This window comes from Monodelphis domestica, chromosome 5 (genome assembly GCF_027887165.1).
Source record: "Monodelphis domestica isolate mMonDom1 chromosome 5, mMonDom1.pri, whole genome shotgun sequence".
Lineage (NCBI taxonomy): Eukaryota > Metazoa > Chordata > Mammalia > Didelphimorphia > Didelphidae > Monodelphis > Monodelphis domestica.
In genome coordinates this window covers 6,978,510-7,000,061 of record NC_077231.1, presented here as the reverse complement: position 1 = coordinate 7,000,061, position 21,552 = coordinate 6,978,510, and the positions used below count along the sequence as shown (strand labels likewise).

At 39.7% G+C, this 21,552-nt stretch overlaps 1 protein-coding gene across 1 annotated transcript in view; it reads left to right on the top strand.

Moving 5' to 3' along the window:
• The window catches only part of MOV10L1 (Mov10 like RISC complex RNA helicase 1), a 77,794-nt gene that overhangs the window by 15,389 nt on the left and 40,853 nt on the right, over positions 1–21,552 (top strand). The window contains exons 5-16 of the mRNA XM_056797573.1: positions 61–245; positions 1,552–1,698; positions 1,976–2,220; positions 2,943–3,105; positions 6,564–6,758; positions 7,600–7,714; positions 9,069–9,246; positions 10,251–10,321; positions 18,476–18,567; positions 19,337–19,395; positions 19,876–19,985; positions 20,232–20,325. Of these exons, the coding sequence (XP_056653551.1) occupies positions 61–245; positions 1,552–1,698; positions 1,976–2,220; positions 2,943–3,105; positions 6,564–6,758; positions 7,600–7,714; positions 9,069–9,246; positions 10,251–10,321; positions 18,476–18,567; positions 19,337–19,395; positions 19,876–19,985; positions 20,232–20,325 (1,654 nt within the window). The remainder of the gene's footprint in view (positions 1–60; positions 246–1,551; positions 1,699–1,975; positions 2,221–2,942; positions 3,106–6,563; positions 6,759–7,599; positions 7,715–9,068; positions 9,247–10,250; positions 10,322–18,475; positions 18,568–19,336; positions 19,396–19,875; positions 19,986–20,231; positions 20,326–21,552) is intronic.

Genomic DNA, 21,552 nt, shown 5'->3' with positions numbered 1-21,552 from the left:
TTGGTCATATTTTCTTACCAGTGTTGAGTATGATTTTTCTTTCTATTCTAATCATTGCAGGTTTGCATTTCCAGTCTCTGTGGAAGAAATGGGGTAATCGACGATAGTATCTTTTTCACTTTGGATTCCCTGAGACTTCCTGAAGGTTATAAACCTCGGAAATCTGATGTGGTCAATGTGGTGGTTGTAGAGAGTAACCAATCATGCTATATTTGGCGGGCTCTATGCATGGCGCCTGTTGAAAGGTGAGACTCAGCAGTGGGGCCTATTGATCCCTGGTGGATTTCCTGCCCATTAGGAGCACCTTCCATTCATGAAGCATTGATTAAGCCTCCAGCAGTGTGCTAGGCAATGGAGAGATATAAAGAAAGAACTCAAATAGGCTCTGCCCTCTAGGAGCTTACATTGTATGAGAAATAGAATATCCCTATGGACAAATAAAAGAAAAATCTGCCCAACATTATTTGAAAGAAGTAAACATTAGCATCTTGGGCCTTCGAGAAAGGTTTTCTGAGATGGATCTCCCACTTGAGGTGTCTGGAAAGAGGCTGTGGATTTCAGGAATAAAGGAGTGTGAGACCAAGGGCTGGGCCAAGGGTAGTGAGGAGCTAGAATATAGGCTGATGTGGCAAGAGTGTAGTGTGGAGGAGGAGGAAGAGATAGGTAGTGAGTCCGGAAAGAACTTTGCTGAAAAGAGCTTGTGTTTTATCCTGGAGATATTACAGAGAAGTGTCACCAGAGGAATTATAGTTGGTAGCAATGTAGAGGCAAGGTGGGAGAGAGAAGGAAAGGGAAACATGGAAATCACTTGAGAAGCTGCTGAAGTCATCTGTGAAAGGGTCTGCTTCGTGATGACAGATCTAGAATTGACCGATGGGACGCTGACTGAGCACAGCTAAGTGACTGAGTGACCTTGATTTTGAAATGTTGCCAATAGCTTGAAGTTTTAGATGGGGTTGCTGCATGGTGCTTAGGGGTTCCAACCACTAAACAGTCTTCCAGCTCTTCCTTACTTCCCTGCCATTTTGTCTCAAGTGACTGCAGAAAAACACTGAAGCAAGAGTCAAGGGTAAAAGACATGGAGAATTAGGAAGTTTTTTTCCTTTACTTTTAAAAAGAGAAAACCATTTAGTGTTTTGTGGAAAGTGTTTCATGTCATTCACTCTTCAAAACACATTTATGGATAAGCCTATATAACCTTAAGGCTTCCTGATGTATTGCTGCTAATTGTTGAAGTAATGTGTTTTCAGGATGTGTGATCCCTCTGAAATGTGCTCTGTCCCTTGACCCTTCATTTCCAAGACTTCCTAATTCCCAAGACTGATAGAAAGCATATGTACTCTCAAAATGGGGAAAGTGGGGAAGGGGCTTTGTGTTTTTATCTGTTTAGGTGAGCATTGAAATTCATTTTTAAAGTCTTTTCATTTGACAATTCAAAAAGTTTTAGTAAGTTAGAGAACTAAATCTAAGAGAGTGGGCCTGGCAGGGACTTTTTTTAAAAAAAAACAAAACTGGTAAAAATATTGTCATGTATGTTGGTGATTTCTTCAGAGACTCTCATATCGTCAGTGAAGTAGGAGTCGACGAGTCATGTGGAACCCTTCTCTTGAAAAACAAAGGAGGTCTTGAAGTTACAAAAATGACAAATTTTGGAACCTTAAAAGAAGGAGAAAGTAAAAATATGGTCATCTGGATAGAGTAAGTTTGCTATTTAAAATTTATGTACAGTATAAGAATTCCTCAACAACTGCTTTGGCCATTATTTGCATAATTTACATTTTTATTTATCAAATTCCAAAATAATTCCATTTGACAATTGCTTCCTTTGGTATCTAAAACAGGCCAAAGGCATTTCTTATTGCTGTATCTTCAATAAGATTTTTAATAGAAGGCAAGTCTCAACTTACAATAACAATTTGTATTTGGTGATAGAAATTCTGTATGTGCTATTCACAGTTAATTTCTTTTATTTTAGGAATAAAGGAAATGTGCTGCAGTATTTAGTCAGCTGCAGGCTAGCTGGCTGGGAAAAATCTAAACAATTTAGATTTCAGATGCCTGATAGAGATCAAAGATGCACAGGAGAATCTTATGTTTCTTCTGCCCCTGACAAAGAATGTTCTTCAGAAGAGAATGTTAATTCAACTCCCAGTTGCAATAAAGAGATAACCTGCCAGTCATTGGATAGCAGTTCTGTGGACTGCAACGAACCTTCTTCAGGTCTACAATCTTCATCTTACTATTCTTTAATGGAACATTGCTTGTGCTTTGAATGCTAAACCAAACAACAACCAAAGTTGTGCTTATCAAGTTTCCAACTAAGCATATTTCTCTAAGGCACTTATGGAAGCATGAAACATACTAAAGGATTCTGAATTCTGTGACACTTTTCTGTCCTTCACCAGGGAGAATGCTATTTGGCGGGCCCTGTCTCAATCTTATCTCAATCCAGCTACCCAAAGGAAAATAGAATCATATCTCTATTGAAGCTTTCTTGATGATGGTTAAAATTAATTCCATTTACATAGTTTCTTGTCAGTTATTTTCAAAATGTGAAGACAGAGCCCAATCCTTTTCCAAATTATCATCCTGTTCAACCCACTCCCCCATTCTCTTATGAAGAGTTGTAATTCTTTAATGAGTCTATTTTCTCTCAGCAATGGGGGTACTCCTTTCAACAGAATAGATCCTAAAAAGCTATAAACCTGTGTAGTCTTCATTTTATGCTACTTCTCTGCATCTCCTCTCATGAATTCTCCCTTCCTAGCCTGCTAATCAAAGTTGCTAGAAGTAGTCTTTCAAGTCTTTGGACTGAGCAGTTCTGTGACTTATTTTACTTTGAGTAATACAAGTTTTTGGTAAGCTGTCATTGATCCTGTGATCCATATTTCTTTATAAAGGAGGTAGTTTACTAAGAATACCTTATGATGGTCCAATTTTAGATCAAGACATTACTGTACCAGAGGAACACACACCTAAAGGAACAAATGAACAAAAAGAAAATGACACATTAGAGAAACCAGATGCAGGATCTCAAGAACACAGTGGAGAAGTTCCAATCCCTCCAGGCAAAAAGACATTCATCGTGATTGTTTGTGATGCCAAGTAAGTGGTATGAGTGTGAAATCTTAGTATGGAGAAATTTGAAAGCAGTTTTCTTTTCAACCATTCTATCATGTATCCTTTATTAAGCCCCTTCTCTGTGCCTGTTATAGTGCTAGGTTTACAGATACAAAAGGAAGAGGGACCCCACCCTTAGAAAGGTAACATTAACATTCAATGGAGGGAAAGGAGGTGTATCCAGATACAAACAAGGTGATTGGCTAGAGAAGCACCCACTCTTCGGTGTGATCCAGAAAGTCTGAATTCATGTGGCAGGTGGTGCTTGAGCTGAGATTTCAGGAGCATATTCCAGGCATAGCGAACCGTATGGGCAAAAGCATGGAAATGAGTAATTAAATAGCCAGGGAACCTATTTGCCCAGGCAGTAGAAAGCTTGACAAGGGAGGGATGTAGGATCAGGTTGGAAAGGGAGGTTGCAGCTAGATTGTGAATAACTTTTACTGACCAGTAGAAAGGTTTGCATTTGGATCCAAGAGGCAATAGGAGGTCAGAAGAGTTTAGTGAACAGGGTGTGGGGTGGTCAGACTTGTGCTGTAGGGATATCATTCTCGGTTCTGTTTGCAGAGTTGATTAGAGTGAGGAGAGATTTGAGGCAATTAGATTGGTTTTAGGAGACTATAACAATAAGTGAGAGGTAGGAGAGGAGGCTGCAGCATGGATAGCCATGTGAGTAGAAAGAAGCAAACCAATGTTAGAAATGTAGATGTCAAAGTAGTTTGGTTTGGCTGCCAGTTGTGTATGTGGAGTGGGAAAAAATGGAGAGTTAAGGATGGCTTTAAGGCTGGTGTCACTAGAAGGTTGGTAATAGTTTTGAAGGAAATAGGGAAGTTTGCAAATAGGGTAGATTTGGTGATGAAGATAATGATTTCTCTTCTGGATAGGCTGAGTATAGAATGAAACATCCTTTTGGGAACTGGAGCTCAGGAGACAAGAAAGAAAAAAAGTGCACCAGGCCAAGCATGTTGGGACCCCAGATGGAGGAAGAACATGTATCAGGGAATGAAGGAAGGACAGTGGGATCACAGAACTTTTGATGAAGTCACCAAGTGAAGCAGTGTAGAGAGAGGAGAAGACCCAGGACAGTCTCATGGTACTCACATTTGGTGGGGAGGGCTCAGCTGTTGTAGCAGATATGGATAACAAGAGAGATAGGAGGAGAACCAAGGTAGAGTGGTGTGAAGAGGACCCAGAGGAGAGACAGTAAGGAGAGGGTCAAGAAAAATGAGGATTAAGAAAGAGCTGTCATATGGGACAATTAAGAGATCCTTGGCAGCTTTGAAGAAAGATTATGTATTGTTGAGAAGAGAGCAAACAAGTATAGACAGGCTGGGGTGGGAGGAAGGCTGCCATTGATTTCCAAGAAACATCAAGGAATGAATGTGAGAGGAGAGCAAGTGAAGACAAGGATGGGCAACTTCTTATAGGAATTTGGCTGTGAATGGGATTAGGGACAATATCTGAGTATGTTTGCAGGGAACAGGAAAAGACCCAGGAGATGGGAAGAGAAGGAATGTTAAAGAGAGAGCTGGTGATAGAGATTGCATTCTCCTGGAGACGACAGGAGGTGATATCAAGGAAGCATGGTGTGAAGGGTTGTCCTTGTCAAGAAAGAAAGGGCACATCTTCATTAGACTTCTGAGTAAGAAGAACAGAATGAGGAGGCTCTGGAATATGGAGATGGGAAAGAGAAGTTAATGGCCTCTACTTTCCCAATAAAATTATGAGGTGAAGTCTTCTGTGCAGAGATTGTGGCGAGTATGATAGGGAGTCGTGCAGAGGAGTAAAATGTTTGCTTTGCTGCAGTGAGGACTGAGTTAAGACCAAAGAAGAATCATTTGTAGTGGGTGCTGGCAGCCTGGATGCATGACTTCCTTCTGCTCCATTCGGCAGTATGTGAGGGGGCTGGCAGATGGTGGGAGGGATCTAGCTCTTGGCAAGTTTTGGGGGGGATAGGGCAAGAAGAGGACAATATAATGTGCAACTTGTTAACTTCAGCAAATTAAGGGAGGCCACAGGGAGGCTGAAGGAAAAGCAGGGAAAGATAAGAAAATAAGGATTTGAGGTTGGATGAAAAGGTTGCAGGATTCCTCTTGACCCCACTTCCAATGCACAGTTTTAGGTCCTGGGATCCCATCTGTTCTTCCTCCATATTCTTCAGTTTGCTCTTTCAGAATCCAGGATCCATACCATTCCCTGCCTCATGTTCCTTTCTTCTCTCCAAAGTTCTGAAGATAAAATGAGTCTTTTCTCCCCACTTAAGCAACCAGTCTTTCCTTCTGATCTAAAATATCAAAAGAATCCATTTTTTCTCATCCTGGCTCTTACCTTTTAAAGATGCAGGTGATAACCAAAACGAGTCAGGAATTTATTGATTGTTCTGCCATTTGCTCAAGGTCAGAGCCAGGATTCCCACTTCTAAGCAGTGTTCTTGGCAGCCCATGCTGGTTGTTTCTTCTCATAAATTGCTGCCCCACTTACCCCCTGTCCTTATCTCCATCTAGATAGGAAGCATTTATGAAGCACTGGCTGTGTGCCTTTACTTTGCTGCTTTGTTCTTTCAGATAAGGTATACCCATCCATGATCACAAGTCCCATCTCTCCAATCTTCTCCAATTACCTTCTCCCCAGCCCAGGCGAGCCTAGAATCTGGCCTGCTGCTACTACCGGTGCCCCTCTCCTTTCTCTCTGCTCACAGAGCTTGAATGAGATGGAAATCAATAATATCCATTCTCTCTGGGGAGATGAAAGACCACCAGACTTTACGTATAGCCCAAAAACATGGGTCCCTTCTTGTCTGCCCTGCTGCAGCATCCTTAGGACTCATTTAGTGTGAACTCCCTGAGAGCAGGGACTGTCTGTTTTCTGTTTATGTCCCAGGTGTTTAGCACGGTGCTCAACATGTGGAACACACTTAATATGTAATTTTCGTTCACTTCACTAGAAGGAATGTGTGAAATGTTACATTGAGGCCCAGGAAATTGAATCTTCAAGTACAAGAAGAGGGGACACATAGTTGGGCAGAGATCTAGGGGGCCTGGTGGGCTGCAAACTCCATGGATGTCTGCAGCGTGCTAACACAGCCAGAAGAGCCAAGGTGATCTTGACCAGCATTAAGTTGAAGCAGCCCAATGAAGTGATGGGCCCACTTGTTCTCTGCCCTGGTCTGGCTGCATCTGGAGCCCTAGACACCCCTTTTCATAATGATGAGATGAGGAACATAAGCAGAATGAGGAATAGATTGAAGACCATTCCAGGGGAAGAGTGATGGGGTGGGAGGGGAGTTTGTTTTTGTTTTTAAGAATGGAGATTTGTAGTAGACCTGTTTTGTTAAGCCTTAAAGAGCAAAAAGAGGAGCATTGATGAGAAGTAGCAAAGGGGAAGAGACCTAAAGCATACACCAACTGGGCACTAAGCAAATTTTCTCCTCTTGCTTTTTCAAGGAATCCTGGCCGTTGCATGGATCTCCTTTTGCTTTGCTTTTCTGATTTTGTTATTGGACGTTACATTGAAGTGAATGTAGTAAGTGAAGAAGAGTTACTAATAGCTGTCACAGAGCCATTTTCTTGGAAAAAGTCTAAAGCTGCCCAAGCTCTGACGTCTCCCAAGACTACCGTGGTGGTGACAACACAGAAAAGGTATTGCAGCAGGAATGTAATGTAGCCAACATGTGCCCAGCTTGTGGTATTCTTTGTGTGGGAGAGTCTTAGCATCAGCCTGCCCTCAGGAGGAGCGACCCTGGGACCTCTCTGACTCCCCTGACTTTCAGGTCCACGTTCTGATGGCCTGAGATAAGCATGACAAACTATCAGCAACATGGTCACTTTACTGATTAGTCTCCACTCATCTGGCTGCTGTCCAGGGAGCTCAGATTTGAGCAGAGGGGAAGATGTGGCACAAGGCCAGCGGGAAAGGGGTGGCAGAATGAGGGTTATCCCTGGTTCCTCTAGGTGATGTGGAGAGGGGTTATTCATGCCACAAGGGCCACAAATCCTCATGTAGAAAAATCCTTTTTTTATCTTCCATTTGCTCTTGGTTTTTCATTATCATTTAGGAGCAGGTGCTGGACTTGGAGTCAGAAAACCTGGTTTCAAATTCTGACAAACTCATTAGCTGGTCACCCTGAGCAAATCATTTACCCTCTGAGTTTTTATTTACTTATCTGTAAAATTGAGGTAATAGTACTGCTATAGCTACCTTACAAAGTTGTTTTTGAAGAAAGTGTTTTGTAAACTTAAAAGTTACATAAATGAGATTTATTTAATGGCTCCGTAAACCCCTATTTTTATGCTTTTAGCAGGAAGTTTAGATAAATTGTGGCATTTCTAATAGTTGACCATAGTTTGTACATTGTAGCAATTATTTTTGATGATTTAGCTAAATTGGGGACTTATACATGAATGAATTTGCAGAGGGAAATACCTTAACATTGTAAGAATAGGAATGTTTGCTTATTCAGTTTTGGGATTTATTTTTAAGAAACCTAAGAAGACAGTTGCCAAGTTTCCTCCCTCAATATCCCATACCAGATAGACTAAAAAGATGTGTGGAGCAACAACTAGATATATTAACTTTTCAACCGTTACTCGCAGAGGTAAGAAGAATGAACACCAGGTTCCTTGGGCCTCTGACATCTGTCTTTCTTTTTTCTCATCTCCCTAGTCTGCCCTCTCCTATAATGTTCATCTCTCCTGGAAAGTTCTGTGCTGAACCTTACCAGTGTCCCTCTGGGGTCTTTGCTGAAAGTCCTTTAGTAACTGTCCAAGATGGCTGCTGGCAAAGCTCCAAAATACATTCTTCTCCTTTGACTAGAACATAGGAATAACACTATTACATGAAGACAACTCCCAGTCTTGTGGTCATTTACAAGTGACAGTTAAAGTGTTATGTATGACCCATTCCTTTGCTTGAAGGTTTACAACTTTCCAGTTTCTTCTCAATGAAAAGAAGACAACTTGTATCATACATTAGCATGACCCAGAACACTGCATGACATTTCTCTTCACTGTCTGAAGCGGCCAGTGCAGGAATTGTTTTGCTTGACCACGTATTTGTTCAAAGGGTTTTGTTTTTCTGTGTTTTTTGAGGTTGGGGGGAGGTGGTGATAGAGTGAGGAAACAGATTTTTCTTAATTGAAAACCAGCTATGTGGAGGATCTCTGATTTCATCATAAAGGGTATTCCCTCCACCAGAACAGATGTCAGCCCCTTTGCGACTTCATAAGTGAGACCCAGCAAGTTGTCTGAGGCATGTAGCCAAGATTTTCTTTGCTCAGTTCTCTCCCCATAGCATTCTATATCTAGAGAAATAGGAATCTAATAGGAAAAAAAACACCTTTCTTCCTCTCTTTAATTTAAAATACCAGGAGCCTATTTATCAGACTTTTTGGGTCCATTGTACACAATGATTCCAAAGTGCTGAGCACCAACAATCCTAGAGGGAAAAAGAAAACTAAAAAGGTGCAGTTTGAGGTGCTAAGGCCTGCTTTCATGACAGCTTCTTGTACATACATACAGCCTCATCTGGGAGCAAAAGAGACCAAGGGGGGAAAGAAGGACAGTCAAAGGTAGAAGCCAACCTGATGCTCCATACCTGTACCAGAGAAGGGCAGGCAGGGGAAAGACAGATGTTATGACAGAAACTTGTTTCTAGAGAGAAAAGGGACCATCTGGGATGGGGAGTAGGCAGGGACCAGGCTGCCTCAGCCCTATACATTGCAATGGCCCCCAGGGTTGCCATTAGGGTTCTAAGTTAGCAAGAATGAGGTAGATTGTGTTTAGGATAGTTTCAAGCAGAGAAGGATGTGTAACATTTCAGAGAGATTTCCTAAGTTCTCCTAAAGTGAAATTGAGGTCTTAAAGTTCTTTGGGAATTCCTTGTTCTCTGACGGGGACAAATAACAGGACACCACTAGACCTTTCCCTAACTAACTCCTGTGTTTATTTCAGCTGCTTAATATGTCAAATTATAAAGATAAATTTTCCACTTTGCTGTGGCTTGAAGAAATTCATGCAGAGCTAGAAATCAGGGAGTTCTATATGAGTGGAGTGATTTTGAAAAAGAATGGGAATTACTTGGTTTTGGAGGTTCCAGGATTGGCAGAGAGTCGCCCATCCTTGTATGCAGGTGAGTTTTTTTTTTTTTACTTCTAATATCTTGCTATACAGAGAAAGGCAGAAATCAAGATAAGAAAAGAAATATTTTACTTGTAGCCCAAACAACTGTTCTTTTCCTTTTTTCGTCAGGATAGCAATTCAATTCCTTAATTTGATTTTTGTTACTATTCACACTATAGTGTATTTATAAAAGTCATATCTATGACTGATAAACACACCTATTTCACAAGCTTTCTCTCTCTCTCTGTTTCCTTTCCATCTTCCTTCAGGATTTTATATCAATAACCCTGCACTGTCCTCACAGTTCCTTCCATTCTTTCCCTCATTTACCTTCTACTTCAGTTTCTTTGAAATCTTCAAAAACTGTTTCCTGCTTCTCTCTGACCAGGCCCTAATCCTGTTTCCTTTCCCAGACCTGTTTCTAGTCCTTCTTCTGGTCACTTGGCCCTTGATTCCTTCTGGTTCCCTCAGAACTGTCCCTCTCACCTCTGTGATTGTTAAGTCAGCAAATATTCAGCATTTCCTCTTTGCAAAGTGTGGTACTTGGTATGGATGAAGAAACAAAGCCTTGAGAAGAAGAGGGCCCTGACATCATGGAATTCATGATCTAGGAGGGGATATACTAAAGATGCCTCCAGATGATTCTCAGACCTAATAGTTCATGATCAGTTCATCGGAAAGTTGGGGAACAAAGTGTTTTGTGTAGGGAGGAATAGACCAGGGTGTTAGCCATGAAGAGCTGGAGAAAGTTGCTTAAGAGGGGATGGGCAGAAATGGGGGAGTGCAGCTTGGGCTGTTCCATGCTCCAGAGATCATGCCTCATGCAGGGGTGCCTGGAGGCCAACCATGTGTCCTTTAGCCCACATTAGACTCTAAGATCCTTGAGCAGATTTGGTGGGTGACCTTTGTTCCCCTGTCTCACTGTCTTCAAAATAGGAAGTACTTCATGGGGGTTTTCAGAACATTTAGTTGAACATTCATGTGCAGAAATAAGAGTATTGTTTTCTTAACCAGGGGACAAAGTGATTTTAAAAAGCCAGGACTACAATGAGCACGTTATCGAGTACATTGGCTATGTGACTGAGGTGAGTCACTGTTGGGTCTGATTGGTCTGCAAAAGGCCTTAAGGAAGGGCTGCGGAGGAGGGAATGTTTTCTCTGCTTTCTAACTAGAAACTTGGAGGTGAGGTAATCCAGGGAGCTGGGCCCCCAAATTCCATAAGCTAATGGGACCATGCCATGTAAGTCTTGCAGTTGAAATGTTGCACAGACTAGTGTTCTTTAATGTACCTTCTCCAACTTGTTCCAGGAAGGATGCCTTTATGGACCCTTTCTGGACAGGTGGAAGTCTTCACATTTCTCTCAATTGCATTTCTTTTTTAGATTTCAACCAATTCTGCCCTGATTCTCTGTTATTGTGTTGTGTCAGCTGTCTGTCCTGGTGGTAATAACACCTGCTTAGTTCAGGGGTTGTGACTTTACAGAAGTTTGTTTGTTTGTTACCTTCCATCTTGGAATCAATACTGCATATTGGTTCCAAGGTAGAAGAACTATAAAGGCGAGGCAATGGGGGTTAAGTGACTTGCCCAGGGTCACACAGCTAAGAACTGTCAGAGGCCAAATTTGAACCTAGGACCTCCCATCTCTAGGCCTGGCTGAACAGTCTTTGGTTAGGCCAGGAAGACACTTGCCTTGGATTCTCCTTCATCTGTGTAAAAAGGATGTATTGAGCATTCCCTCTTCATTTGTTTACACAGCCCTGGAGAATACAAAGGAGGTACCTGACACAGGCTCTGCCTTCTCAGGCTTTTGGAGCTACAGAGATGAGACATATATGTGTGCCCATGAGCAAAATGCAAGATTGGCACAATACAGAGGAGTCTACGACCAAATACTTTTCTCGAAGGGTTTGAAACAATAGTCTTTAACAACTAACCAATTCTGTCACCCTTTATTGAATGCCCACTCAATGTTTTTTGGCTCTGAAAAGACAAAGCTAAAAATCAACCAAACTCTGCCCTAGAGTAGTGGGTATCCTGCCTAGACCTCCTATGTTGCCAACTTGGGGGAGCTTTGTTTCTCTACACCCCTTTACCCAAATGGTGGGTGAGGCTCAGGCCAGTGGCCATTTCTATGGGTCAAAAAATCCTAATCATGAGGCGGAGTCAAGATGGTGGCGTAGAGGCAGTGAAAGTTCAGACCTCTGAAAATCCTTCCTTACCGATTACAAACTAAATGCTCCTAGGGGACTGAAAAATCAAACCTTAACAATAGGGCAGAGCCAAAGAGCCTTCTGCTGGACTCATCTTAAAAGGTATGCCCCCCCCCCAAAGCCTGAATTCAAAAACACTTGGGTTTAAGGGGAAGGAAGAAGGAAGGTCCTAGGACTCCTCCCCCACCTAGAGCGCTGAGCCTCTGGCGGTAGCTGGAACCTCTGAGCGGGTAAGGGTGCTAGTCAGGAGGGAGTACCTTGTGGGCAAAGCTGTGCCAGGCTCAGAATGTAGAACACAGGTGGTGCGGAAGCAATTGGAGAAGAAACACAGAGCAGGCAACCTAGTCGCAGCAGCAGAGACACTCCATATTGCTCCACCCCTTTCCGGAGGTTTTGGCCTTAGGGCACACCCATCTCTGCAAGTTCAGCTCAGCTGGGTTTAATCTCATCAAGCCTTCAGAGGGCAGGGAAGCTCAAGCTCCAATAACCCTCCCCCACAGACTGCTCTGAGTGCCTTGCTAAGCTCCAAGGGTGAAGGCTGACAGAAAAACCCAAACCCACAGATCCAGCACACAATGAGAGGAGCAAGAGTGCAGGCAACTACAGGGGGAAAATAAGGTGCAAATATGAGCAAACAACAGAAAAAGAAAAAATAAATTACAATCAACAGCTTCTATCCAGGCAATGAACAAAGAGCAAAGGCAACAACAGCAAAAGATGAAGGAACACCAAGCAAAAACACAGAAACTAGTGAATTGGACACAGACTTTGGAAAAATTCAAAATACAATTCAAAACACAATTAAGTGAGGCTGAAGACAACTGGGAAAAGAACTTAAAAAAGCAAGATAAGTCATCTGGAAACAGGCACTTGAACTAAAACAAGAAAATAGTGTCTTGAAAGCCAAAATTGACAAGCTTGAAAATGAGGCAAAGGAGATGAAAGATGACCTTCAAAGAAAATCAGACCAGAAGAAGGATGACCAAAAAGCCAGGGATGAAATCCAGTCTTTAAAAACCAGAATACAACAATTAGAAGCAAGCTACTTCACAAGGCAGCAGGAAACTATAAATCAAAAGAGTGAAAAAATTGAGGAAAATATGAAGCACCTCATTCACAAAACAAAAGATTTAGAAAATCATTACAGGAGAGACAACTTAAGAATCGTTGGTCTACCAGAAGTCCATGACAAAAAAAGAAAAAGCCTAGACATATCCTACAGGAAATTATCCAATAAAACTGCCCCAATATTCTAGAACAAGAGGGAAAAGCAGAGATTTAAAAAATCCACAGATCACCTCCTGTACTTGATCCCCAACTGACAACACTCAGGAATGCTACAGCCAAATTCAAGAACTATCAGACCAAGGGAAAAATATTACAAGCTGCTAAGAAGAAGTCATTCAGATACCATGGAACCAAAGTGAGGATAACACAGGATCTGGCTACATCTACACTGAAGGACCAAAAGGTATGGAATATGATATTCTGGAAAGCAAGGGAACTAGGTCTACAACCAAGAATCAACTACCAGCAAAACTGACTATATTCTTACAGGGGGGAAAGTATGGTCATTTAACAAAATAGAAGAATTCTAAACATTTGTAAAGAAAAGACCAGACCTGAACAGAAAATTTGATGCCCAAACAGAGAACTCAAGAGAATTATCAAAAGGTAATTAAGAAAGGGGGGGGGAACAAAACAAAAATCTTTTTTTAAGAGACCCAATAAGTTAAAATTATATGCATACCTATAAGAAAAAAGGACATTGGTAACTCTTAAAAATTACTATCACCTGGGTAGCTAGAAGAATTATACTTAGAGGGAACAGTGACAAACTGTATAGGATGAAATGCCAAGACATAAATATGCATATAGATATATGTATGCATAAATATATGTATATACAACTAGAGAAAAAAGGTTAATACTAAGAGAAATGTGAAAAGAAACAAAATGGGGTAAATTTGTATGTCACAAAGAAGCTCATGGTGGGAGTGGGGGTAGAACATCAATATACTGGAAGGGTAAAATGGTTGGAGATAGGAAGTACTCAATTTTTATATGCATTGAACTTGGCTCAAAGAGGGAAGAACAATCCAATACATTGGGGCAGAGAATTGATTTGTATTTTATAGGGAAGTAGAAGGGTAACAAATGGACTGGTGGGGAGGGAAGCAATACAAGGGAGGGAGAGGGTGGGGGTAGTTTAAAAAGACTGTAAAGAAATAAGAGAGGAATAAGAAGTGAGGGGGGGTATAAAGGGAAGTAAAACAAGGGTGGGAATTGGGGGAATGATTAAAAACAAAACATTGGCGTAGAAGGAAATAGTGAAAGAAGAAAAGGCAGGACTAGGAATAGAAATCAAAATGCTGAGAAATACACAGCTGGTAATTATAACTCTCAATATGAATGGAATGAACTCGCCCATAAAACGCAAGCAAATAGCAGAGTGGATTAGAAACCAAAATCCTGCCATGTGCTGTTTCCAAGAAACACTTGAGGAAGATAGACAAGAGGATGGAGCAAAATCTATTGGGCATCAACTGATAAAAAGAAGGCAGTAGTAGCAATCATGATATCTGACAAAGCCGAAATAAAAATATATCTAGTCAAAAGAGATAAGGAACATAATTACATCCTGATAAAAAGCAGTGTAAACAATGAGAAAATATCAGTACTCAACATGTATGCAACAAATGGCATAGCATCCAAATTTCTAAAGGAGATACTAGTGGAGGTCAAGGATGAAATGGATAGAAAAACTATATTAGTGGGAGACCTGAACCTTCCTCTATCAGAACTGGATAAATCAAACTAAAAAATAAATAAGAAAGAGGCAAGAGAAGTGAATCAAATTTTAGAAAAATTAGAGTTAGTAGATATGTGGAGAAAAATAAATAGGGTCAAAAAGGAATACACCTTCTTTTCAGCAGGACGTGGTACATTCACAAAGATTGACCATGTACTAGGGCATAAAAACATTACAAACAAATGCAAAAGAGCAGAAAAAATAAATGCAACCTTCTCAGACCACAATGCAATAAAAATAATAGTAAGGGTACATGGAGAAGCAAATAACAAATTAATTGGAAATTAATAAGATTCTCCAAAACTGATTAAAGAACAAATCATAGAAACAATGAATAATTTCATTGAAGAAAATGACAGTTATGAGACATCCTTCCAAAATCTATGGGATGCAGCCAAAGCAGTACTTAGGGGTAAATTTATATCCTTGAGTTAATATATTAACAAATTAGAAAGGGCAGAGGTCAATGAATTGGGCATGCAAATTAAAAAACTAGAAAGTGAACAAATTAAAAATCCTCAGATGAAAACTAGAGATCCTAAAAATCAAAGGAGAAATTAATAAAATTGAAAGTCAATGAACTATTGATTTAATAAATAAGACTAGAAGCTAGTACTTTGAAAAAACAAATAAAATAGACAAAGTACTGGTCAATGTCATTAAAAAAAGGAAAGAAGAAAACCAAACCGACAGTATCCAAGATGAAAAGGGAGACCTCATCTCTAATGAAGAGGAAATTAAGGCAATCATTAAAAATTATTATGCCCAATTATATGGCAATCTGGGTGATATGGATGAATTTTTACAAAAATATATAAATTGCCTAGACTAAAAGAGGAAGAAATAGACTACCTAAACAACCCCATATTAGAAAAAGAAATTGTACAAGCCATCAAAAAACTCCCTAAGAAAAAATCCCCAGGGCCTGATGGATTCACAAGTGAATTCTATCAAGCATTCAAAGAACAACTAATCCCAATATTATACAAACTGTTTGACAGAATAAACAAAGAAGGAGCTCTACCAAATTCCTTTTATGACACAAATATGGTTCTGATTCCAAAGCCAGGCAGGTCAAAAATAGAGAAAGAAAACTATAGACCAATCTCCTTAATGAATATAGATGCAAAAATCTTAAATAGGGTACTAGCCAAAAGACTCCAGCAAGTGATCACGAAGGTTATTCACTAAGACCAAGTAGGATTTATATCAGGAATGCAAGGATGGTTAAATATTAGGAAAACCATCCACATAATTGACCATATTAACAAGCAAACCGACAAAAATCACATGATTATCTCAATAGATGCAGAAAAAGCCTTTGACAAAATACAACACTCATTCCTATTGAAAACACTAGAAAGCATAGAAACAGAAGGGTCTTTCCTAAAAATAATAAACAGTATATATCTAAAACCATCAGCAAACATCATCTGCAATGGGAATAAACTAGAAGCCTTCCCAATAAGATCAGGAGTGAAACAGGGATGTCCATTATCACCTCTATTACTCAACATTGTACTAGAAACACTAGCAGTAGCAATTAGAGAAGAAAAAGAAATTGAAGGTATTAAAATAGGCAATGAGGAGACCAAGCTATCACTCTTTGCAGATGATATGATGGTCTACTTAAAGAATCCTAGAGAATCAACTAAAAAGCTAGTGAAAATAATCAACAATTTTAGCAAAATTGCAGGATACAAAATAAACCCACATAAGTCATCACCATTTCTATATATTTCCAACACATCTCAGCAGCAAGAATTAGAGAAATTCCATTCAAAATTACTCTAGACAATATAAAATACTTAGGAATTTATCTGCTGAGACAAACACAGGAACTATATGAACACAACTACAAAACACTCTCCACACAAAACTAGATCTAAACAATTGGAAAACATCAACTGCTCATGGGTAGGATGAGCTAACATAAAAATGACAATGCTACCCAAATTAATTTAAAAAGCTTATGTTACTGAATTAGAAAAAAACCAAAACAAAAAAAAACATAAAGTTCATTTGGAAGAACAAAAGATCAAGGATATCCAGGGAAATCATGAAAAAAAAAATGCAAAGAAGATGGCCTTGTAGTCCCAGATATCAAAGTATATTATAAAGCAGTTGTCATCAAAACAATTTGGCACTGGCTAAGAGACAAAAAGGAAGATCAGTGGAATAGACTTGGGGTAAGTGACCTCAGCAAGACAGTCTATGATAAGCCCAAAGATCCCAGCTTTTGGGACCAAAATCCACTATTTGATAAAAGCTGCTACGAAAATTGGAAGACAGTATGGGAGAGATTAGGTTTGGAACAACATCTCACACCTTACACCAAGATAAACTCAGAATGGGTGAATGACTTGAAGATAAAGAAGGAAACTATAGGTGAAAACAGAATAGTATACATATCAGATCTTTGGGAAAGGAAAGGTTTTTAAATCAAGCAAGACTTAGAGTCACAAAATGTAAAATAAATAATTTTGATCACATCAAATTAAAAAGTTTCTGTACAAACAAAACCAATGCAACCAAAATTAGAAGGGAAGCAACAAATTGGGAAACAATCTTCATAACAAAAATCTCTGACAAATATCTAATTACTCAAATTTATAAAGAGCTAAATCAATTGTACAAAAAAACCCAAGCCATTCTCCAATTGATAAATGGGCAAGGGACATGAACAGGCAATTTTCAGTCAAAGAAATCAAAGCTATTAGTAAGCACATGAAAAAATGTTCTAAATCTCTTATAATCAGAGAGATGCAAATCAAATCAACTCTGCGGTATCACCTCACACCTAGCAGATTGGCTAACATGACAGCAAAGGAACGTAATGAATGCTGGAGGGGATGTGGTAAAGTTGGGACATTAATGCATTGCTGGTGGAGTTGTGAATTGATCCAACCATTGTGGGGGGCAATTTGAAACTATGCCCAAAGGGCACTAAAAGACTGTCTGCCCTTTGATCCAGCCATAGCACTGCTGGGTTTGTACCCCAAAAAGATAATAAGGAAAAAGACTTGTACAAGAACATTCATAACTGTGCTCTTTGTGGTGGCAAAAAATTGGAAAATGAGGGGATGCCCTTCAATTGGGGAATGGCTGAACAAATTGTGGTATCTGTTGATGATGGAATACTATTGTGCTCAAAGGAATAATAAAGTGGAGGAATTTCATGTGAACTGGAAATACCTCCAGGGATTGATGCAGATTGAAAGGAGCAGAACAGGGAACTCATTATACACAGAGACTGATAAACAGTGGTACAATCGAATGTAATGGACTTCTCCATTAGTAGCAATGCAGTGATCCTGAACAACTCGGAGGGATCTACAAGAAAAAACACTATCCACATTCAGAGGAAAAACTGGGAGTAGAAACACTGAAGAAAAACAACTGCTTGAATACATGGGTCAAAGGGGATATGGCTGGGGATGTAGACTCTAAATTAACATCCTAGTGCAAATATCAACATGGAAATAGGTTCTGATCAGGGACACATGTAAAGCCGATGAAATTGCGATTCGGCTATAGGAAGGGGTGGGGGGAGGGAAGGGAGGGAAAGAATCTGATTCTTGTAACCAAGGAATAATGTTATAAATTGACTAAATAATTTATTTATTAAAATAAAATAATCATTTTAATGAAATCAGAGATCTGGAACAACCAAAATAAAAGCCATTACTTAAGAAAAAAATCCTAATCACTGTCAATCCCACCTATCATATTTTTCACAATCTACAATGACATGATCAGTACTTTTTTTTGATAATTCAGTTGAAAAAAGTTGTGTCATCTCTTAGACTATCAGGGCCAGACATCCAGGAAAAGAAAACTCAGAAAGACCAAAGATATCCATTTTTCCCAGCACCCTATCCTCTAGCTAACATTTTTGCTTCTCTTCTTCTGTTTGGAGTAGGAACTAGTTGAAGGTAGTTTTGATTTCTACCAGCAAAGAAAGTGACAGTGGTCTGTGTTCCCCAGATAAAGTCATGGACATGCAAAACTCATTAGGATTGAACAATCACTTCTTTGTTTAATGGTGTAGTCACTGATTTGCTTTAAATTGTTATAAATACATAAGTAACCAAATTTTGGCTTCAGATCTTAGAACAAATTGAGACTCTAAAGAGCTTTTGATATATTTTGTTACGTTATCAGGTTTCTAATACATGAAATTTACCCCAGTTCAATTGTCTGTTGCTTTTTTAAGATTCATGAAGAAGATGTTACCCTTAAACTCAATCCAGAGTTTGAAGAAGCTTACAACTTTGAGCCAATGGACGTGGAGTTTACTTTCAATCGGTAAAGTACTTCATGAAACTTCTGAAAGCCATGCTTTCACTTCTAAGATTTTCTTGCTCTTTCCTCATTTTTCTAGTCAAGTTGTGTCAATTTGAACTTACAGAAAAGTTTAAACTAAAACCAGTCTTTAACATTAGGGGAAGAACTTTCAGAACCCAGTGAGGGCTAGTCTAATGCTGTAGAAATCAAGGAGGTCCTTTTGGAACCTCGAGTTGTGTCAGGGCTGGATTTTTCTCCCAAGTATTTTCAGGGTACATGCACATTTAGGGAGTTCTCTCAGCCTCACTTGGGGCATCCGATGTGCCCAGCCTCATGACCATCTTAGGCACCAGCCCTAGGACATGGTTAATAGAGGAGACAACAGACTCCAAGCCCTTTTTCTGCTTACAGAAATTGAGGTGGAGTTTGTTACTTTCCTTATCCCCTTCCAGCTGTAGACTGGGGGGACAATGAGCTGAAGACCATCAGTTCAGCTGGAAGTGCCTCTAGGGCACAAGCAATTGTCTGCCAACTGGAGGAACTAGATCATCAACTACATTTAAATTGCTGGTTCTTATAAATAACTCCACTTCTCTGGTGACCACCAGTGGAGGAGGTATGCTGGCAGGGCTGTCCTTGCCACTGGCTCCCCAGAGTATTTCTATCCTCAAAGAGCCTCTTAATTAGGGGAATGTGCCGGGAAAGTGGAATCCTACTTCCGTCTTTCCAGAATTTGAGAGGCTCCAGAGATTCAGCTCCTAATGTTTTGTATTTTCTTCTTTTTTGGCAGGACAACCAGCAGAAGATGTCACTTTGCAGTTGAGCAGGCAATACACCTCGGTGAAAAAGGTCAGACTGTAGGCTCTGGGGGGTCCTAGCCCCCCTCACCCTCTTGTCTAGCTTAGTGTTTTTATGGGATCTTAGATATGCTCAGTCTAAAAATATATCCTCTAAAGCATGAAATCTTGAAGAGAAATATTGGGAATTAGACCACTTAACATTTATATTGTTATGCTTTTGTTCATCCAAAATATTTATTTAAGCCCTGAAATAGCCCTGGCTAGTGGCCAGAAAGAAAAGTCACCTGCCCTGTTTTCTCCTTCTTTCTGTTGTAATTGTTTTGTTTGTGGATGCACTTTTTTTTGTTTTGTTTGTGGAATCACTGTAAATGCCTGCTTACTTTTAATTGTGTAGAAAACTTTGAAAAGTAGGGAGGGCATAGGGAAGGGGAGAACTATGGATGTCATCTTGTGCTTTGTGTCAGTCCAAAATGGCAGGGACTCACTTGATGATTTCCACTTTTTCCCTTTTTCATTTTAAAAACCACAGTATTATTTCCAGAAAGTATCATTTTACAGTCTCCACAAGTTTCTGGGACTTGGAACTATTTACAAGATACAGCTAATGATGAACAGTCTGCTCTTAAGCAAGGAAATAAGGTAATTTAAAAATTCTTTTTAGTTAACACTTGGCAAATGATGGTAAACATTCATTTATTAGAACTGTGTTGGGGGGGGGGGGGTTAAGTAGCCTGAGAGAGAAGGTTTTTCACTGTATTGGTTTTGTTTTAGAGGGATGTGACCTGTGGTATAACAAGTCACAGTTTCATGTGGCATAAATTGAGGTTTTTTAAAGAGTTTTTCAAAACTTTTAGCATTTAAACATTTTATTGAATTTTTTTCCAGAATAAGAAAAAGCCAAAGGAGCCAAAGGAACAGATGACAAAGAAGAAAAATGCCAGTTCCATTCACGACATGGTGACATTTGCCACACAGACAAGTAAATTCTGTGTAGTCTGATATTTGCTGAATGAGTTAGGTGGTTTGTTGGGGACATTTGATCATATTTATTTCAGAGTTAAGGAAGGAGCCAAGGGCATCTGGCCCTTCTCATGCCTGTTTATGAATTCTTTGTATAGTATTTCCAGTATTTCCAGTTTGAACCCCTCTGATAACTGTAGGCTTTGTGAAGCTATGCAGTCTATTCTCCAGTAGTGCTGTGTTAAAGACAAAAGAGTTGTTGCCTTAAACTGTGACCGTGAAAATATGATTTCAAGACTTTGAATTGCCAAAACTGTAAAGATAATTTTTAGTGTCTTGATTTTATATGGAAAATAAAGTGGTCGCCATGGGAAAATTCCCAAAATATGAAATACCCAAGTCATCTAGGTTTTATGGAGATTTTAATTAATACAAATTAAGGAATTACTGAAAGGGAGAGAGAGAGAGTAAGAGGAAATAATGAGAAAGGGCTAGGCCAGCCTAGGCTTAAGCCTTAAGAGAGAGATCAGTCAGTTTTTAATCACTCACCACAAGATCTTTCCAAGCAAAACTCTAGTCTTCAGAGACACCCTCCAGTTCAGCTTTCTAGGCTGGAATATGTTCAGCCACCTAGAGAGAGACCAGCCTTCAATTCAGCTCCATAGCTGAATTACCTTCAGAGGGCTTCTGGCCTCCTTTTAAAGAGAATTTTCTCCTATGTCACCTCCCCTAAATTTTCACATCTGCCAATCACAGTAGACGTTTTCACAGGACTAACCATTCTTAATTCACATCTTCTTTAGTTCTCAACTTCTCTGGGTAGACTAAATCTTCACACCTCTTTTGTTAAGCTTGTCCCTTGCAAGTTTGCAAGTTGCCTGACATTTTAGTGATTAATTTGACCTTCATAGGTACTTAGCACCCTTTTGTATTAGATCTAAAAATAGACCCAGTTTAAGGGTTTTAGCTTTACTTTAAGTATGGGTTAAGTACCTTTCATTGTTCAGTAAGGAGTTTTACAACTTTATCTTCCCCTAAAGTATGATTAAGTATGGGAGGAGTAATATTAGAGTTCTCACATTCCTGATCAAGTACCTTCATTGTTTAAAATGGGGAATGGTCTTAACCAAATGTTCTAAGGTAGTGTCTGAGCAGTTTTAAGATTCACAGCTGGGAGACTCAGGAAATCCTGCAAATTTTTACCCTAAATCTGCCTCCTCTTAACTTCTAGTTGTCAACCTTTCAT